The sequence below is a fragment of the Hypanus sabinus genome, chromosome 9 (genome assembly GCF_030144855.1).
Source record: "Hypanus sabinus isolate sHypSab1 chromosome 9, sHypSab1.hap1, whole genome shotgun sequence".
Classification (NCBI taxonomy): Eukaryota; Metazoa; Chordata; class Chondrichthyes; order Myliobatiformes; family Dasyatidae; genus Hypanus; species Hypanus sabinus.
In genome coordinates, this window is record NC_082714.1 from 74421910 (window position 1) to 74439910 (window position 18001).

At 44.1% G+C, this 18001-nt stretch overlaps 1 protein-coding gene across 1 annotated transcript in view; it reads left to right on the plus strand.

The window, feature by feature from the left end:
• Positions 1–18001, plus strand: part of ctnnbl1 (catenin, beta like 1) — a 293894-nt gene that overhangs the window by 189397 nt on the left and 86496 nt on the right. Inside the window, exon 11 of the mRNA XM_059979909.1 lies at positions 4393–4574. Within this exon, the coding sequence (XP_059835892.1) occupies positions 4393–4574 (182 nt within the window). The remainder of the gene's footprint in view (positions 1–4392; positions 4575–18001) is intronic.

The window sequence follows — 18001 nt, forward strand, 5'->3', positions numbered from 1 at the left end:
ATTTTTTTGCACTTTTGATACTTGTCAAGTACCTTATTTGCACCCTGTTTCCTATACATGTCATACATATCTCTCTTCTTCTTTATCAGAGTTCCAATGCTGTATCCCTAGAGAACCAAGGTTCCTTATTCTTATTCACTTTGCCTTTAATCCTGACAGGAACATACAAACTCTGCACTCTCAAAATTTCTCCTTTGAAGACCTCCCACTTACCAATGACATCCTTACCAGAGAACAACCTGTCCCAAGCTACATTTTTTTAGATTCTTCCTCATTTCAAAATTTGTCTTTTTCCAGTTTAGAACCTCAACCCGAGGACCAGATCTATCTTTATCCATGATCAAGTTGAAACTAATGGTATTACGATCACTGGAAGCAAAGTGTTCCCCTACACACACTTCCGTCACCCGTCCTAACTCGTTTCCCAATAGGAGATCTAATATTGCATCCTCTCTAGTTGGTACCTCTATATATTGATTTAGAAAACTTTCCTGAACACATTCTACAAACTAACCTGTCTAGATCTTTAACAGTATGGGAGTCCCAATCAATATGTGGAAAATTAAAATCCCCTGCTATCATAACTTTATGTTTCCTGCAGTTGTTTGCTATCTCTCTGCAGATTTGCTCCTCCAATTCTCACTGACAATTGGGTGGTCTATAATACAACCCCATTAGGTCATACCTTTCCTGTTTCTCAGCTCCACCTATATGGCCTCGGTAGACAAGCCCCCTAATCTGTCCTGCCTGGGCACTGCTGTAACATTTTCCCTGACCAGCAGTGCCACCCACCCCCACACCCATCTTCCATCTGCCACTATCACATCTGAAACATCAGAACCCTAGAGCATTAAGCTGCCAATCCTGCCCTTCCTGTAGCCAAGTTTCAGTAATGACTACAATATCATAATTCCAAGTGTCAATCCACGCCCTCAGCTCATCAGCCTTCGCCACAATACTCCTCGCATTGAAATAGACACACCTCAGAAGATTATTAACACCACACACAACCCTTGACTTTGCATGAAACTTTAACATCATTTATTTTCAGCCCTGCTCCACTGTCTACTCTGGCGCTCTGGTTCCCAATCCCCTGCAAATCTTGTTTAACCCCCCCCCACCCCATAGCACTAAGGCCGGCAAAGACCAATATAAGAGGGCATAATTTTAAGGTAATTGGACGGAAGTATAGGGGGATATCAGAAGCAGATTTTTAACACAGAGTGATAAGTGCATGGAGCACATTGCCACATATCCTTCTCTCCTGGTAGTGGTAGAGGCTGATATATTAGGGACATTTAAGAGGCTCTTAGATAGGCAAATTGGATGAAAGAAAATGGAGGGATATGTAGGAGAGAAGGGTTAGAATGATCAGCCAGCACAACATCGTGGGCTGAATGGTTTGTAGGTTGCTGTACTATTCTGTGTTTCATATCCCAAGATAAAGTCTGGAATTGTTGTTGATATATATTGAGAGCAATAAGGCAAACAGAATACTATCACAAGCAGCAATAAAATGATGACCAGATAAGATTTCACAGATGTCAGTTGAGGGGTTAATATTTGCCTCAGTTCAGTTGAGCATGTAATATTGACTCCTTTGTTTTTAATATGAAGCGTGGGCAGACACTTAGATTCATTTATGGTGCAAGTAGGTCCACACTGTGGATAAAACTTACAAACATTGCTCCTTATTAATGAAAGAGAAGTATCTGAGGGAAGACTTGTAAAGATGGACACCAATAATGGAAGCTAAAAACAGGGCTTTTTAGTATCAGGATTCAAGCAGCAATTAAGATAAGGTGATCTCTTTAAAAGAAAAACAAAATATCTATGACAAAAATTTCCTTGTCAGCTGAAAATGTCTAACTCCTTATTCTGTGTTGCTTCCTTCTCAGATTGCTTGCCTGTGCCTCTGGTTATGCCTCACAGGAGAATCATGTTCTCCTCAATAAGGCCATGAAGTCTGCTGCTAATGAGCCACTTTCCCTGTATACCTAATTAGCTGCTTATTCGCAGCTCTTTTGGGATGTTACAGTGCCTTGAATAAGTATCCAGCCTCCACAACTATTTAACATTTTACTGCAACACACACAAAATGCTGGTGGAACACAGCAGGCCAGGTAGCATCTATAGGAAGAAGTACAGTGGACATTTCGGGCTGAGACCCTTCGCCAGGACTAGCTAGCTGAAAGAAGAGATCGTAAGAGATCTCTTACTACCTCTTCTTTCATTTAGTCCTGACGAAGGGTCTTGTGTGTGTTGCTTGAATTTCCAGCATCTGCAGATTTCCTTGTGTTATCATTTTGCAGTCTCAGTTTCTAAATTTAAAATATTTTGAAGTAGGATTTTTTGAGCTAATCTGAATAACATTATGCATCATGTCAAATCAAAAGAAACATTCCAAAACCTGTCAACAATGTACTAAAAATCTGGTCGGGATTGATGTGACGGTGAATGCTGCTAAATAAGGAGAGATCCTGCTAGCCTCTGCCAGAAAGCTTAATCAGGGTAGGAAGTTCATCTTTCAGCAGGACAACAACCCAAGCACACTGCCAGAGCAGCTATGGAGTGGCTTCAGGTGAAGAAAATTGATGTCTTTGAGTGGTCCAGTCAAAGTCCTGATTGGACATCTCTGGCATACCTCAAGGTTGTTTCCCAACTAACCTGCCACAGCTTGAAAAATTTTGCAAAGAAGAATGGGCAAATCTTGCTCCATCGCGTTGTGCAAACTTATTCAAAAAGACTGCTGACTGTAATAGTTGTGAGGGATGGTTGAACTAAGTACTGAACAAAGGGGGATGAAACCTTTTGAAATGCAGACAGTTCATTTACTTTGAATTTTTGGTTTTTCATGCTTTACAATTTTCTCTATTTTAGGGCTCTGCTGGGATAAAAGAAGCATGTGATACATAAATAAAAATTCAGAGTTAAATTGATCTAAATCCCTGGTTGTAATACTCATTTACATGAACAAAAGGTTGGGGCTGAATACTTTTACAAGGCACTGTATGCGGTTGATCAATATTTCCTTAGCAATTCACTTTTCCTTTTAGTTTAAGAGACGAGAAGGGCCATAACAGTTTCATTTTGGAAGGTACATACTATTATTTTGTTCATACCATCTATATACCATCCAGCCATGTGTTTTGTGCTGTACATTTATTATGTGTATTGTGGTAACTGTTCACTAGTGGGGGCGTAGTAAATGCCACAGGAGAAAAATTATGTATGCATACTTACTTCTTGACAGTTTGCAGTTTGGCACTGCGGAGATCATAACTTTGCTGACTGCCAAGATAACATTCAGTATTACTTAATTGTATGTTTGCTAATTGTTAATAAAAGATTGAATTAAGGAATTTGACTCTTTGGACCAATCATTGGAGCTGTGGGTATGCCACGCAAGAATAACAACTCCATGGGGACAAAGACTGTTGACAATTGTTTTGTTTTGATTTTGGATCAAAATTATGCTGCCACACTGTCTTCAATTAATCTCACAGACAATTGAAGAAAAATGGAAAAGTGCTCTTTAAGCAAAAGCAAATGTGTTTAAATAGTTTACAATGGAAAATCACATTGAAGCTTGATGGCCCTAAAAAGGAGTCTCATCCATAATGTCAGCCATCCCTTTGCCTGATTCATTGAGTTCCAACAATGTTTTTTTTAATCCATGATCCCGGCATCTACAGTATTTTGAGCTTCATTTAATGCCAGCTTGCCCACAATCAAATGAATCCACAGGTTTACATTTGCATCCAAGAATATTTCACATCTCCTATGGAAACATTAGTAATAATTCTGCTTCATTGTGGCGGTCTCAAATGTGGAGTTGTTCTTAAAGAATAGCTGTGGCCTATAAAGAAATAATCCTCATATTACAGTCTAACTCCAGCACCTGATTATTCAGATGTTGTGACGGATCAGCACCTGGTACATTAATTAGTCTGCAATGAGAGCTGGGGGCCCAAGGTGTGAACGGGTGTGTACTGACAGTGTCAGGGATCTACAACTACAGGCTGGTTGTGCTGCTGGGGCCAGGGTTAGGGTCTAGAGCTCGGGGTCAGGAGCCTAGGCGGGACTGCATCCAGAGGCCACAGCCAGAGCACCTCTATATTTCCTACGTCCTTTAAATAATGGGTTCATTGAGAAATTTGTTCCCCTACTATGTAGCTTGTCTTAAAAAAAAATTTGGTGTATGAATACAAGTAACATCCAGTAGCCCGGAAAATCTGCTGGTCTCTGACTATCAACATCCCAAAAGTGCCAGATTTCTGAAGTTTAACTATAAGTAGGATTTGAAGCAAGTCTTAAAATTTTTACAGAAATCTTCTTAATCACTGCATACGATATAGTGTTTTAATCAAACCTTTATGATTTGTTTCATAGGGAAAAGAAGATGTCTCGCGCCAGTGCTTTAAAGGTGTTGGACCATGCTGTGATCGGCCCTGAAGGGTCCGATAACTGTCACAAGTTTGTAGATATCCTTGGACTGAGGACAATATTTCCCCTTTTTATGAAAACACCAAAAAAAATGAAGAAAGCTGGAATGACAGAAAAAGAACATGAAGGTAAGTTGGATTCTTTGATGTTACCAAATTTTTTTGTAAAATTGAAAAATAGTTTTGAATAATGATAGAATAATTACCCACTGACATTAATCACAGTTGCACAGTTTGAGCCTCTCTTCATGAAAGCTCTACTTCAAATATTTCCAAAAAATATTTAGAATTGTCTTGAGCATGGTTGTAGATAGAGCATTTACTGCCTGGAGGTTGGTGTCTTGCGGTGTTCTACAGGGGTCCACTCTGGGACCCCCAGCAATCTTCATTGAGGGATCAGAAATGGAAAGAATGAGCAGTTTCAAGTTCCTGGCTGTCAACATATCTGAGCCCAACATACTGATACAATTACAAAGAAGACACGACAGCATATATATAGACAGGACCTCCCGCTTGCCACCCACTTCAACTCTGCCTCTCATTCCCATCTTGATATGTCCATACATGGCCTCCTCTACTGCCATGATGAGACCAAACTCAGGTTGGAGGAGCAACACCTCATCTACCGTCTGGGTAGCCTCCAGCCTGGTGGTCTGAACATTGAATTCTCCAATTTCTGGTAATTCCCTCCCCCTCCCCCTTCCCCTATCCCAGATCCCCCTCTGCCTCTCTCCCCTTTCAACTTTCTGCTTCTTTATCTCTACAGTTCTTTCATGCTTATCCCCTCCCCCTCCCCCTTTATCTTGCCTCTGATTGGTTTTCCACCTGGCGCCTCTAGGCCCTACCCCCTCCCCTATCTCTATTACTGGGCTTCAGCCCTCTCTTCCCCCCCATTCCTGATGAAAGGTCTCGGCCCGAAACGTTGGCTACTCTTTTCTCACAGATGCTGCCTGACCTGCTGAGTTCTTCCAGCGTTGTGTACGTATTCTTTGATCCACAGCATCTGTAGTTGTATTTTTGTGTTTTGAGCAGCTATATTTTGTTAAGAGTTTGAGGAAAATTAATTTGTCACCACAGACACTTGTAAATTTCTATAGATTTACTGTGCAGAACATTCTAAGTGGTTGCATCACTGCCTGGTATGGGGGAACTACTGCAGAGGATTGGAAAAAGCTGCAGAAAGTTGTAAACTGCCAGCTCCATCATGGGCACTAGCATCCCCAGCATCGAGGATGTCCTCAAAACCGTAAAAAGGGGGCACCATTATTAAGGACCCCATCACCTAGGGCATGCTCTCTTCTCATTGCTGACATCAAGGAGGATATACAGAATCCTGAAGACACACACTCAACCATTCAGGAACAGCTTCTTCCCCTCCACATCAGATTTCTGAAAGGACAATGAAGCCATGAACATTACCTCACTATTTCTCTTTTCACTCTACTTACTTAATTATATATTTAATACACACTTAATATAATTTATATTAATATAATATAGTTTTTATTATTATGTATTGCAGTGTACCGCTGCCACAAAACAAAATATCAGGATATATGCCAGTGCTGTTATACCTTGATTCTGTTCTGAAAAGATGGTGGCTTTATCTATGTCTCTCATAATCTTATAAACTTAGATAGAAGTTTTCTAATTAACATGATAGGTCGATCAAACATTGGAACAGATATAATATATGCCAGTTTACCAATGATGTTGAACTAGGTGGCACTATGTGTTGATGCAGGTACAAAGCAGATGGAACATAATCTGGAAATGTGTAAAGTTATCCACTTTGAAATGGAAATGGAAAACCAGAGCATTCTTGTGAGTGCATCAAGATCTGAAATATTAAATAATGGCAAATGAAACTCCAGTCAAAAATGACAGTGCCAGGTCAAGATTTGGATATTAGATTGGTTTGAAAGTGTTAAAAATTTTTCATTGTAGTTAGAATAATCAATAGACTTTTGAAACTAGAACTAATCATTACATATACTTCCATTGGCCACTTTATGAGGTACCTCTTATCCCTAATAAAGTGCCCAACGGGTATGTGTTTATGATCTTTTGTTGCTGTAGCCCAATCACTTCAACGTTCGATGTGTTGTGTATTCAGTGATGCTCTTCTGCACCCCACTGTTGTAATGTTACTGATACCTTCCTCTCAGCTTGAGCCAGTCTGGGAGATAAGGACCTCAATACAATAGTTATCACTAAAGAGGTAGTGCTGAACAAACTTGTGGGCTTGAAGATAGATAAGTCTCCAGGTCTTGATGGAATACATCCCAGGGTACTGAATGAAATGGTAGAAGTTATAGTAGAGCCTTGGAGATAATTTACCAAAATTCTCTAGACTCTGGGCAGGTCCCAGCGGATTGGAAGATGGCTAATGTCATGCCACTGTTCAAAAAAGGATGGAAGTAAAAGACAGGTAACTATAGGCCAGTTAGTTTAACATCAGTAGTTGGGAAAATGCTTGAAGCTATCATTAAAGAAAAAATAGTGAAGCATCTGGAAATAAATGGATCCATCAGGCAGACAGCATGGATTCAGCAAAGACAGGTCCTGTTTGACAAACTTACTGGAGTTCCTTGAGGATATAACAAGCACAGTGGATAGAAGGGAACAGATGGATATTATTTACTTGCATTTCCGGAGGGCGTTCAATAAGGTGCCGCACAAAAGATTTATCCATTAAGATAAGGATGCATAGAGTTGGGGGTGACGTATTAGCATAGATAGAGGATTGGTTAACTAATAGAAAGCAGAGAGTTGGGATATATGGGTGTTTCTCTGGCTGGCAGTCAGTGGTAAGTGGTGTGCCACAAGGGTCGGTGCTGGGCCCGCAACTGTTCATGATATACATTAACGATCTGGAAGTGGGGACGAGTTTGCTGATCTAAATTTGCTGATGACACTAAATTGAGTGGAAAAGCAAATTGTGCAGAAGATACAGAGAGTCTGCAGAGCGATGGAGTACAATGTTGGTAAATGTAAGGTCATCCACTTTGGGAGGAAAAATTAAAGCAGATTATTATTTAAACAGTAAAAAATTGAAGCATGCAAGAGGGACTTGGGGTGCTTGTGCAGGAATCGCAAAAGGTTAGTTTGCATATGCAGAAGGGTATCAAAAAGGCAAGTGGAATGTTGGCCTTCATCACTACAGGGATTAAATTTAACAGCAGGGAGGTTATGCTGCAACTGTTCAGGGTCCAGGTGAGGCCACACCTGGAGTACTGCATACAGTTTTGGTGTCCTTACTTGAGGAAGGATATACTGGCTTTGGAGACGGTGCAGAGGAGGTTTACCAGCTTGATTCCAGAGATGAGGGGGTTAGACAATGAGGAGAGATTGTGTCTCCTGGGACTATACTTGCTGGAGTTCAAAAGAATGAGGGAAGATCTTATAGAAGCATATAAAATCATGAAGGGGATAGCTAGGGGTCATAACTTCAAAATTCGGGGGAGTAGATTTAGGATTGAGATGAGGAGGAAGTGCTTTTCCCAAAGAGTAGTGAATCTGGAATTTTCTCCCAAATGAAGCAGTGGAGGCTACCTCAAAAAATATATTTAAGACAAGGTTGGATAGATTTTTGCATAGTAGTGAATTAAGGGTTTAGGGAAAAGGCAGCTCGGTGGAGATGAGTTCATAGGCAGATCAGCCATGATCTTGTCAAATGGCAGAGCAGGCTCAACGGGCCAGATGACCTACTCCTGCTCCTATTTCTTATGTTCTTATGAACAAAGATGAGGAGGAATTTCTTTAGATGGAGATGCTGACTCTGTGAAATTCAATGCTCCCTGCAATTGTGAAGGCCAAGTCACTGAAGTAGAGTTTGTTAGGTTCTTAATTAGTAAGAATGTCCAAAGTTACAGGGAAAAGGCAGAAGAATGGTTTTGAGAGGGTTAGTAAATCAGCCATGATGGAATAGTGGAGCACATTCAGTGGGCCAAATGGCCTAATTCTGTCTTATGTCTTTTGTAAGCTAGATAATTGGAGATATTTGAAGAGGAAATAGAATGTTGAAAAATGAGGGAATTGAGGGCTATGGGAACTAGTACAAAGGAATCATTCAGGACTACAGCAAAATAACCATAATCATATAAAACAGTGGGTGAGGCTTGAAGAGTCACCTGCACTTTCCCTGATCATATTTTCTTGCACTCTATCACATTATAAGAAATACTTGTTGATTATTGGGACGGGACAACTTGCTAGTTAGTTCAATATCAGCTGTCACCAAGTTATTTAACTCTGGACTCTTAGAACTGTTAAGTCCGTGGCCCCCTCCTTTTTGAGAATCGCAAGATCACTATTAAATCAGGTCAGGAGACCCAGGAAATGAGAGAGAGACATGCAGAATCCACAAAGAGTTTGGAATGTGTCCTGGCCTCCAAAAGGCGGAACAATTGATAACGGCTATTGTCTCTTGGAGACGGAATTGTGTATTGAATACTGTATGATTCATCGAAGCCCCCAGGCAATGAACCGAGGGGGGGTTGGTGGAGGGATTGCATCATCCCAACCTGATTGACATCTGAGACCCTGTGAGTCAGGATAAAAGAGGGTCTGGGGAACAGCCCCTTGAGACGCACCAGAAGAAATGCTAGAACTCCTGTAACAGTGTAATAGCAAAACCCGGTGGAAAAGTCCACGTGCGTCCTTTTCCATTTGCCTCGGAATTGGTGGGCCTTTACCACGGAAGCACGGCTTCAGCTAACCACAAAGGGGAAATCAGCCCCCAACGACTCTCGAAGGATTGACGTCATAAAAGGAATGGGCAAGTTAAACATCCGTCTTTCTCTCCAACCAAAAAGCTGCAGCTTGAATGAACTTGAGTGACTTTTATATTTCCATCGGACAATACATTATCCCCTAGACAACGATAGAGCTATTTCTTATTATACCCGCGCTTTTAGATTTAGTATTGATGACATATATTATCTGTACGTTTGCTTTGATATTATTTTTGTGTATTTTTATCAATAAATACTGTTAAAAATAGTACCATCAGACTTCAACAGACCTCTCTATCTTTGCTGGTAAGTGACCCAGTTACGGGGTACGTAACAGAACAAAGCTAAAATTGTGGGTATGATATGATGGTGCTAATTGCGGGCAACCCCCAGCATTTCCTCAGACTGTTGGTTGTTATCGCAAGCAGCACATTTCACTGTATGTTTGATAAACATGTGATGAATAAATCAAACCTAAACTAATCTATATGAACTTCTACCTCAAATAGTTAATCTCTAAATAGCAGATTTTTTTCATTCAGCTTTCTCCTAACCTCATCACTTTTTTATGCAATTTGGAAAGGAAGCTGATATTTTTCCCAGTAAAATGAGTTTCAGTTGTGTTCCTTCTCTTAACACGGCTCACAAAACCAATCTACAAATTTGCAATTAAAAAAAACAGTTCCCAATATATCCCGTCAAAATAGCTAGGATTGTTCTTTGTTCTTTCATTGATACTGTTCTGTGTCATTGGGTTTCAGCTAAAATAATTGAAGTGCAGTACACAATGAATGGAAATATAAACCGAGAATTTCAATTTGGCTGCAACAAAACGCTCTGAAGAAAATCACATTATAAACAGCATTGGCAAGAAACCACCAATAAAGCTTATTGACAGATAGCCATGGCAACATTGATTTCTTTCCATTCTGTATAAAAACGTTTTGTTTATTAGATCATATGTAGCAATCAAATCTTAATGCAATTATCTGCTAAAACCCACAAACACTGTCAGTTACTTAGTTGTTCTCTTAATAACAAGTATAATGATTTTTAGATGCAAGCAAAATGACATACTGCATTCTTTACTCTTGTTAGTTTGATTCCAATCAAAAACCTTTTTTTACATGAATTTATTGACCACCCGTAATTTCCCTTCAACAGAAATGTTTGTTGTGTAGCGGTGTGCCACACACAGCGCTGAAATAACGACACGGAGTCGGTAAACTGCAGTTAAAAAAGATTTTATTCGAACTTCACAGCCTCGCTTTAAAGCCTCCCTGATCCCGCTCTCCCTGGGCGCAGATGCTGTAGGGGGCACGTATTCACAGTCCTGTCCCGCGCGCGGATGCTGTAGGGGGCACGTATTCACCGTCCCGCGCGGGCTTTTCCCTTTGTTGGTGAAGCAGACCTGGCGCCCTTTTGGGACTGGCCTTTGTGGCGGCGCGCTGGCTATTTGTGAGCTGGTTCGAGTGCGCTAGGAAGTGGGTCGCTACATAACCCCCCCCCCCCCCCCCCAATGTCCACAGTCTGGGCCGGACCCTGTTTGGGAGGTCGGCCTCTGCGCCACAGTGCCGGAAACTCGACCGGCTGCGCCACGTCCACATGGGCCGGTTTGAGTCAATCCACCGTGAAAACCTCCTCTCTCCCCCCAACGTCCAGCACGAACGTGGACCCATTGTTCCTGATCACCATAAACGGCCCCTCGTAGGGCCGTTGCAGCGGTGGCCGATGCCCACCCTTCGTACAAACACAAACTTACAGTTCTGCAGGTCTTTGGGTACGCAGGTCGGGTTCTGCCCATGCTGCGAAGTGGGTGTGGGGGCCAGGTTGCTGAGCCTCTCGCGTAGTCTGCCCAAGACTGCTGCGAGTTCTTCCTCGTGCCCCCTTGGGGCTGGTATGAACTCCCCGGGGACGACCAAGGGTGCGCTGTGCAACAACTCGGCCGACAAGGCGTGCAGATCGTCTTTGGGCGGATGCCAAGTAGGACCCAGGGAAGCTCGTCCACCCAGTTAGCTCCTCAGGCGGGCCATGAGAGCCGACTTTAGGTGACGGTGGAAACTCTCCACCAGGCCGTTCGACTGTGGGTGGTAGGCAGTTGTGTGGTGCAGCTGTGTCCCCAAAAGGCTGGCCATAGCTGACCACAGGCTGGAGGTGAACTGGACTCCTCTTTCGGAGGTAATGTGGGCCAGTACACCAAAGCGGGACACCCAGGTGGCAATCAGGACACTGGCAGGGGGCCCACGATATCCACATGAATGTGGTCGAAACGCCGGTGGGTGGGGTGGAACTGCTGTGGCAGAGCTCTGGTGTGCTGCTGCACCTTGGCCGTCTGGCAGTGCATGCACGTTTTGGCCCATTCACTGACTTGCTTGCGGAGTCCGTGCCAAACGAACCTGCTGGAGACCATCCAGACAGTTGTCCGGATGGAGGGATGCGCTAAGTTATGAATGGAGTCGAAAACGCGTCGCCACCAGGGTGCCGGGACGACAGGATGGGGTTGGCCGGTGGTGACGTCACAGAGTAGGGTCCTCTCACCTGGGCCTACGGGGAGGTCCTGGAGCTGCAAACCAGAGACTGCAGTTCTGTAACTAGGGATCTCCTCATCTGCCTGCTGTGCCTCTGCCAACGCCTCAAAGTGTACCCCTTGGGAAAGGGCATGAATGTTAGGGCGACAGAGCGCGTCCGCCACGACATTGTCCTTACCCGAATCGTGCCGGACATCTGTCATATATTCAAAGATGTAGGACAGATGGCGCTGCTGGCAGGACAACCAGGGATCGGACACCTTCGTGAACGCAAAGGTAAGCGGCTTGTGGTCCGTGAACGCGGTGAAGGGCCTACCTTCTAAGAAGTACCTGAAATGCTGGATTGCCAGGTATAGCGCCAACAGTTCCTGGTCGAAAGCACTGTATTTGAGCTCGGGTGGTCGCAGGTGTTTGCTGAAAAACGCCAGGGGTTGCCAGCAACCCGCGATGAGTTGCTCCAGTACCCCATTGACTGCCCTGTTAGATGCGTCCACTGTGAGAGCGGTAGGGACGTCCATTCTGGGGTGCTCTAGCATCGCGGCGTTTGCCAAGGCTTCTTTCATTTTAATGAAAGTGGCGGCGGACTCCTCATCCCAGGTAATGTCCTTGCCCAGACCCGACATCAGGGCGAGCAGGGGGCACATGATTTGGGCAGCTGAAGGGAGGAAGCAGTGGTAGAAATTTACCATACCCACGAATTCCTGAAGGCCTTTGATTGTGGTGGGTCGGGGAAAATGGTGGACTGCGTCTACCTTAGAGGGCAGAGGAGTTGCCCTGTCTTTAGTAATCCTGTGGCCCAGGAAGTCGATGGTGTCGAGCCCGAACTGGCATTTGGCCGGGTTGATTGTTAGACCGTATTCACTCAGTCGGGCGTAGAGTTGACAGAGGTGGGACACATGCTCCTGACGACTGCTGCTGGCTATGAGGATGTCATCCAAATAGATGAAAGCGAAGTCCAGGTCACGTCCCACCGCGTCCATTAACCGCTGGAACGTCTGTGCGGCATTCTTCAGGCCGAACGGCATGCGGAGGAACTGGAAAAGGCCAAACGGGGTGATGAGTGCCGTTTTGGGGACGTCGTCCGGATGCATCGGGATTTGATGGTATCTCCGGACGAGGTCCACCTTGGAGAAGATCCGTGCGCCGTGCAGGTTTGCTGCAAAGTCCTGAATGTGCGGCACAGGGTAGCAGTCCGGTGTTGTAGCCTCGTTCAGTCTGCAGTAGTCTCCGCATGGTCTCCAGCCCCCTGTCGCTTTGGGCGTCATGTGCAGGGGGGAGGCCCATGGGCTGTCAGACTGCCGTATGATCCCCAATTCCTCCATCCTCTGGAACTTCTCCTTCGCCAGTCGGAGCTTGTCCGGGGGAAGCCTTCGAGCACGGGCGTGGAGGAGTGGTCCCTGGGTCGGGATGTGGTGCTGTACGTCGTGTCGGGGCATGGCTGCCGTGAACTGTGGTGCAGATCCGATGGGAAATCCACTAGGACTCTGGTGAAGTCATTGTCGGACAGGGTGATGGAGTCCAGGTGTGGGGCTGGCAACTGGGCTTCACCCAGGTAGAACGTCTGAAAGGTCTCGGCATGGACCAGTCTCTTCCTGGGCAGGTCGACCAATAGGCTGTGAGCCCGCAAAAAATCCGCACCCAGAAGCAGTTGGGCTATGGCGACCAGTGTGAAGTCCCACGTGAACCGGCTGGAGCCGAACTGTAGCTGCACCGTACGGGTGCTGTAGGTCTTTACTGTGCTGCCGTTCACGGCCCTCAGGGTAGGACCCGGTGCCCTGTTGCGGGTGTCGTAACTCGTCGGAGGTAAGACGCTGATCTCGGCACCGGTGTCGACCAAAAAATGGCGTCCCGACTGCTTGTCCCACACATACAGGAGGCTATCCTGATGGCCAGCCACCGTAGCCATCAGCGGCAGCTGGCCCTGGCGTTTCCCGGGAACTTGCAGGGCGGGCGACAGTGGCGGGCTTCTGCGCCCCACCGCTAGTGGTAGAAGCACCATTGTTCGTTGGTCTCCTCACCCCTGCCTCTGGGGTTAGCGGGCTCTGTGGCCGGGCCTGGTCTGGTTTGCTGCTGGGAGCGTGGCCTGGTGATCTGTGCGACAGACGCCCCACTGTCCTTCTTGGTGTTCCACAGCAAGTCCGCCCGGGCTGCCATCTTCTGGGGGTCGCTGAAATCTGCGTCGGACAGCAGCAGGCGTATGTCCTCAGGCAGCTGCTCCAGAAATGCCTGCTCAAACATGAGACAGGGATTGTATCCTCCGGCCAGAGACAACATCTCATTCATTAAAGCCGATGGAGGTCTGTCTCCCGAACCATCCAGGTGCAGTAAACGGGCAGCCCGCTCGCGCCGTGAGAATCCGAAAGTCCTTATGAGCAGGGCTTTGAAGTCCGTGTATTTGCCGTCTGCTGGGGGAGACTGTATGAACTCCTCAACCTGGGCTGCTGTGTCCTGGTCGAAGGAGCTTACCACGTAGTAGTAACGTGTGTCCTCCGAGGTTATCTGCCGAACGTGGAATTGGGCTTCTGCTTGCTGGAACCACAGGTGAGGTTGCAGCGTCCAGAAGCTTGGCAGTTTTAACGAAACCACATGAACAGATGCGGCGTCGGTCACCTTCAGCCCAAATATCATTTGGGCCGTCGGGGTCACCAATTGTAGCCGTGTGCTACACGCAGCGCTGAAATAATGACAGGGAGTCGGTAAACTGCAGTTAAAAAAGATTTTATTCGAACTTCGCGGCCCGGCTTTAAAGCCTCCCTGATCCCGCTCTCCCCGGGCGCGGATGCTGTAGGGGGCACGTATTCACAGTCCTGTCCCGCGCGCGGATGCTGTAGGGGGCACGTATTCACCGTCCCGCGCGGGCTTTTCCCTTTTTTGGTGAAGCAGACCTGGCGCCCTTTTGGGACTGGCCTTTGTGCCGGCACACTGGCTATTTGTGAGCTGGTTCGAGTGCGCTAGGAAGTGGGTCGCCACAGTTGGTCCATTCTGTGACACAATTAAAGATTTATAGTCTTTAAAGATACATAGGCTGGATTGGGTTCACATGGTAGACTTGCTTCTCTGAAAGGTACTAGTGAATTGAATGAGTTTTTATAGAAAACTGGTACATCATGGTCACTGTACCTAGTAAAGTGCCACTGAGTATATGTTTGTGGTATTCTGCTGCTGGAGCACATCCACTTCAAGGTTCAGCATGTTGTTTGCTCTTCTGTGCATCACTGTATAATGAGTGGTTATTAGTGTTACTGTCACCTTTCTGTCAGCTTGATCCAGTCTGGCCATTCTCTTCTGTCAACAGAACTGTGCTCACTGGATGGTTTTATCCCACCATAGAGATTGCTATGTGTGAAAATCCCAGGAGATCAGCAGTTTCTGAGATACTCAAACCATCCCTTTGCCACCAATAATTATTTCACAGTAAAAGTCACTTAGATTATATTTCTTCCTCATTCTGATATTTGGTGTGAACAACAACTGAATTTCTTGATCACATCTGTATGCTTGTATGCATTGAGTTGCTGCCACATGATTGGTTGATTATAATTTTACATTAATGAGCAAGTGTACAAATGTACTGTACCTTAATAAAGTGCCACTGACTTTGTCTGATACTGATTCTATTTTGAGATTTACTTAACCACAAGTTCCCAGTTTCTGTGGTGCAACTCAAGCTTTTCTTTAGATAAAAAGCCCAGGGTTCTAGATCCCAGTCTAACAAATCACCTGCTGTGCTACTGTACCCTAGGCAGGCAACCACTATGGAGAGGAAATTGATATGAAGCTTTTATTTATTGCTAAGCATTGGTTTTAGTGTGTATTTTCATTCAAGTCCATATCAATCTCATTTTGCCTTGTTTATTCTCATGGTACAGATCCTGTTGAGAGATTAGTACTAAATCTGAACCCTGTGGAATTCTCTTTCAGAACTCAGCATGTTCAGGCGTCCAATAGTTTTGCTTCATGACCTTGCCCATTAAAAGTAATGGAACTCTGGGGTTTATGGCAAGCATGAGAGAATATAAAAATCAAAATGCATTGATGAATCTATATAAACGTTTTCTGCCAGAGTTGTTGTACTGTTTGTGGTGCATATGCTGAAGTATTGTAGTACATTAGAGAAATAATAGGAAGTAAAAGTACTTGTAAAATATCTTCATGCATCCAGAAATACATGGGGTAAAAATAAAAATGAGTCTCAAAGAAATAAAGGCAGGAATAATTATTGAGCAATAAAGAAATTGAGAAATATTAATATTATTATTATGGAAAATAGAATAGGGTGACCTGAAAGTGAGGAATTTATTACCTTGGGAGACATTTTATTCCATATTTTATCGTTATAATAGTTGAATTTTTTTTATTGCACGTTATGCTAACCCTTTACAACAAATTTTCAGACAACTGTAAATGTATATGGCAAATAAAGTTGGTCCTTGATTAATAGCTTAAGCCTGATAACTTACGTTCCAAAAACCTTGAATGGTGTTGAATGCATTGGTGATATTCCACAACACTATATTCTGCAGTAGCCCACCAGACTGAGAGTGAGACTAACACTGCAATTCGAGAAATGACAGGAAAATTCTAAAGTGGTAAGCATGATGTCAGATACCAGAAAAGTAATGTAATCCTATTTTAAGGACCTAGTGACAGGGTACTGAGCGTTCTATGTGATTTAATACAGACAACATGTTTTTATGAAAGGAGTGCTGTGTTTGGCAAGTCTAATCAATCTTTTCCAGCCTATATTTCTGAGTATCGATGGGGAGAACTGTTGGATGATATATATTTGGATTAGCATGTTTACAGGATTGATTAAAGGACAGAAAATGATAAGGATTTTTCATTTTGACTACCATTTTCTAAGAGTATCAATGGGTATGTAACTATATGCTATTTATGTTAATGTTTTGTATGAAGAGATATACCAAGTTTACAGATCTTACAGATCATAGGTGAAAAAATGAACTCTGATTTAAAAAAAGAGTCTTGTGCATTGAGAGGCAGATTAAGTGTGTAGGAAGAAAATGGAAACTGGATTATAATGAAGTATGAAGGTATTCAATTTTGTAGAAAAAAACAGGCAAATGGAATTTCTGAATGATGAGAAAATAATATGAATTCATGCAGAGTTTCAGTGAGATACTGCTTATGGTATGCTGTTTTGGTTGGTGTCCCCAGGGTTGGATTCAGAAAAAAATCGTCTTTAAGTCTGTGCAGCATAAACAGTTTTTTGGATGAACAGGAGAAAATTTGCCCTATAATAGTTGGAGCTTATATAAAAGAAAGAGAAGTGGCTTTGTTGAGGCAATAGGTTAAGAGAAGGGTTGATATATTTGATACTGAAAAGTTGTTTCTTCACTCTTCCAGTCTCCAGCTGAAGAGGGCTGCCACCATTGCCGCAGCCCTTTGATCAACATTAGTTGCTGGGGGGAATGTAGTCTGTTCATTAGAAATGAACTTACAATAAGCAGCACAGTAGCATGACGGTTAGCATAACTCTTCTACAGCGCCAGTTATCAACTATTAGGGATTCAACTCCACCACTGTCTGTAAAGAGTTTATATGTTCTCCCCATGACATAGAAGCATAGAAAATAAGTGCTGGAGTAGGCCAGTTGGCCCTTCGAGCCTGCACTGCCATTCAGTATGATCATGGCTGATCATCCAACTCAGAACCCTGTACCTGCTTTCTCTCCATACCCCCTGATCCCTTTAGCCACAAGGGCCATATCTAACTTCCTCTTAAATATATCCAATGAACCGGCCTCAACTGTTTCCTGTAGCAGAGAAATCAATAGATTCACCACTCTCTGTGTGAAGAAGTTTTTCCTCATCTTGGTTCTAAAAGGCTTCCCCTTTATCCTTAAACTGTGACCCCCTCATTCTAGACTTCTCCAACATCGGAAACAATCTTCCTGAATCTAGCCTGTCCAATCCCTTTAGAATTTTATATGTTTCAATAAGATCCCCCCTCAATCTTCTAAATTCCAGTGAGATTAAGCCTAGACGATCCAGTCTTTCTTCATCTGAAAGTCCTGCCATCCCAGGAATCAATCTGGTGAACCTTCTTTGTACTCCCTCTATGGCAAGAATGTCTTTCCTCAGATTAGTTGACCAAAACTGCACATAATATTCTAGGTGCGGTCTCACCAAGGCCTTGTACAACTGCAGTAGAACCTCCCTGCTCCTGTACTCAAATCCTTTTGCTATGAATGCCAACATACCATTTGCCTTTTTCACTGCCTGCTGTACCTGCATGCGCACCTTCAATGACTGGTGTACAATGACACCCA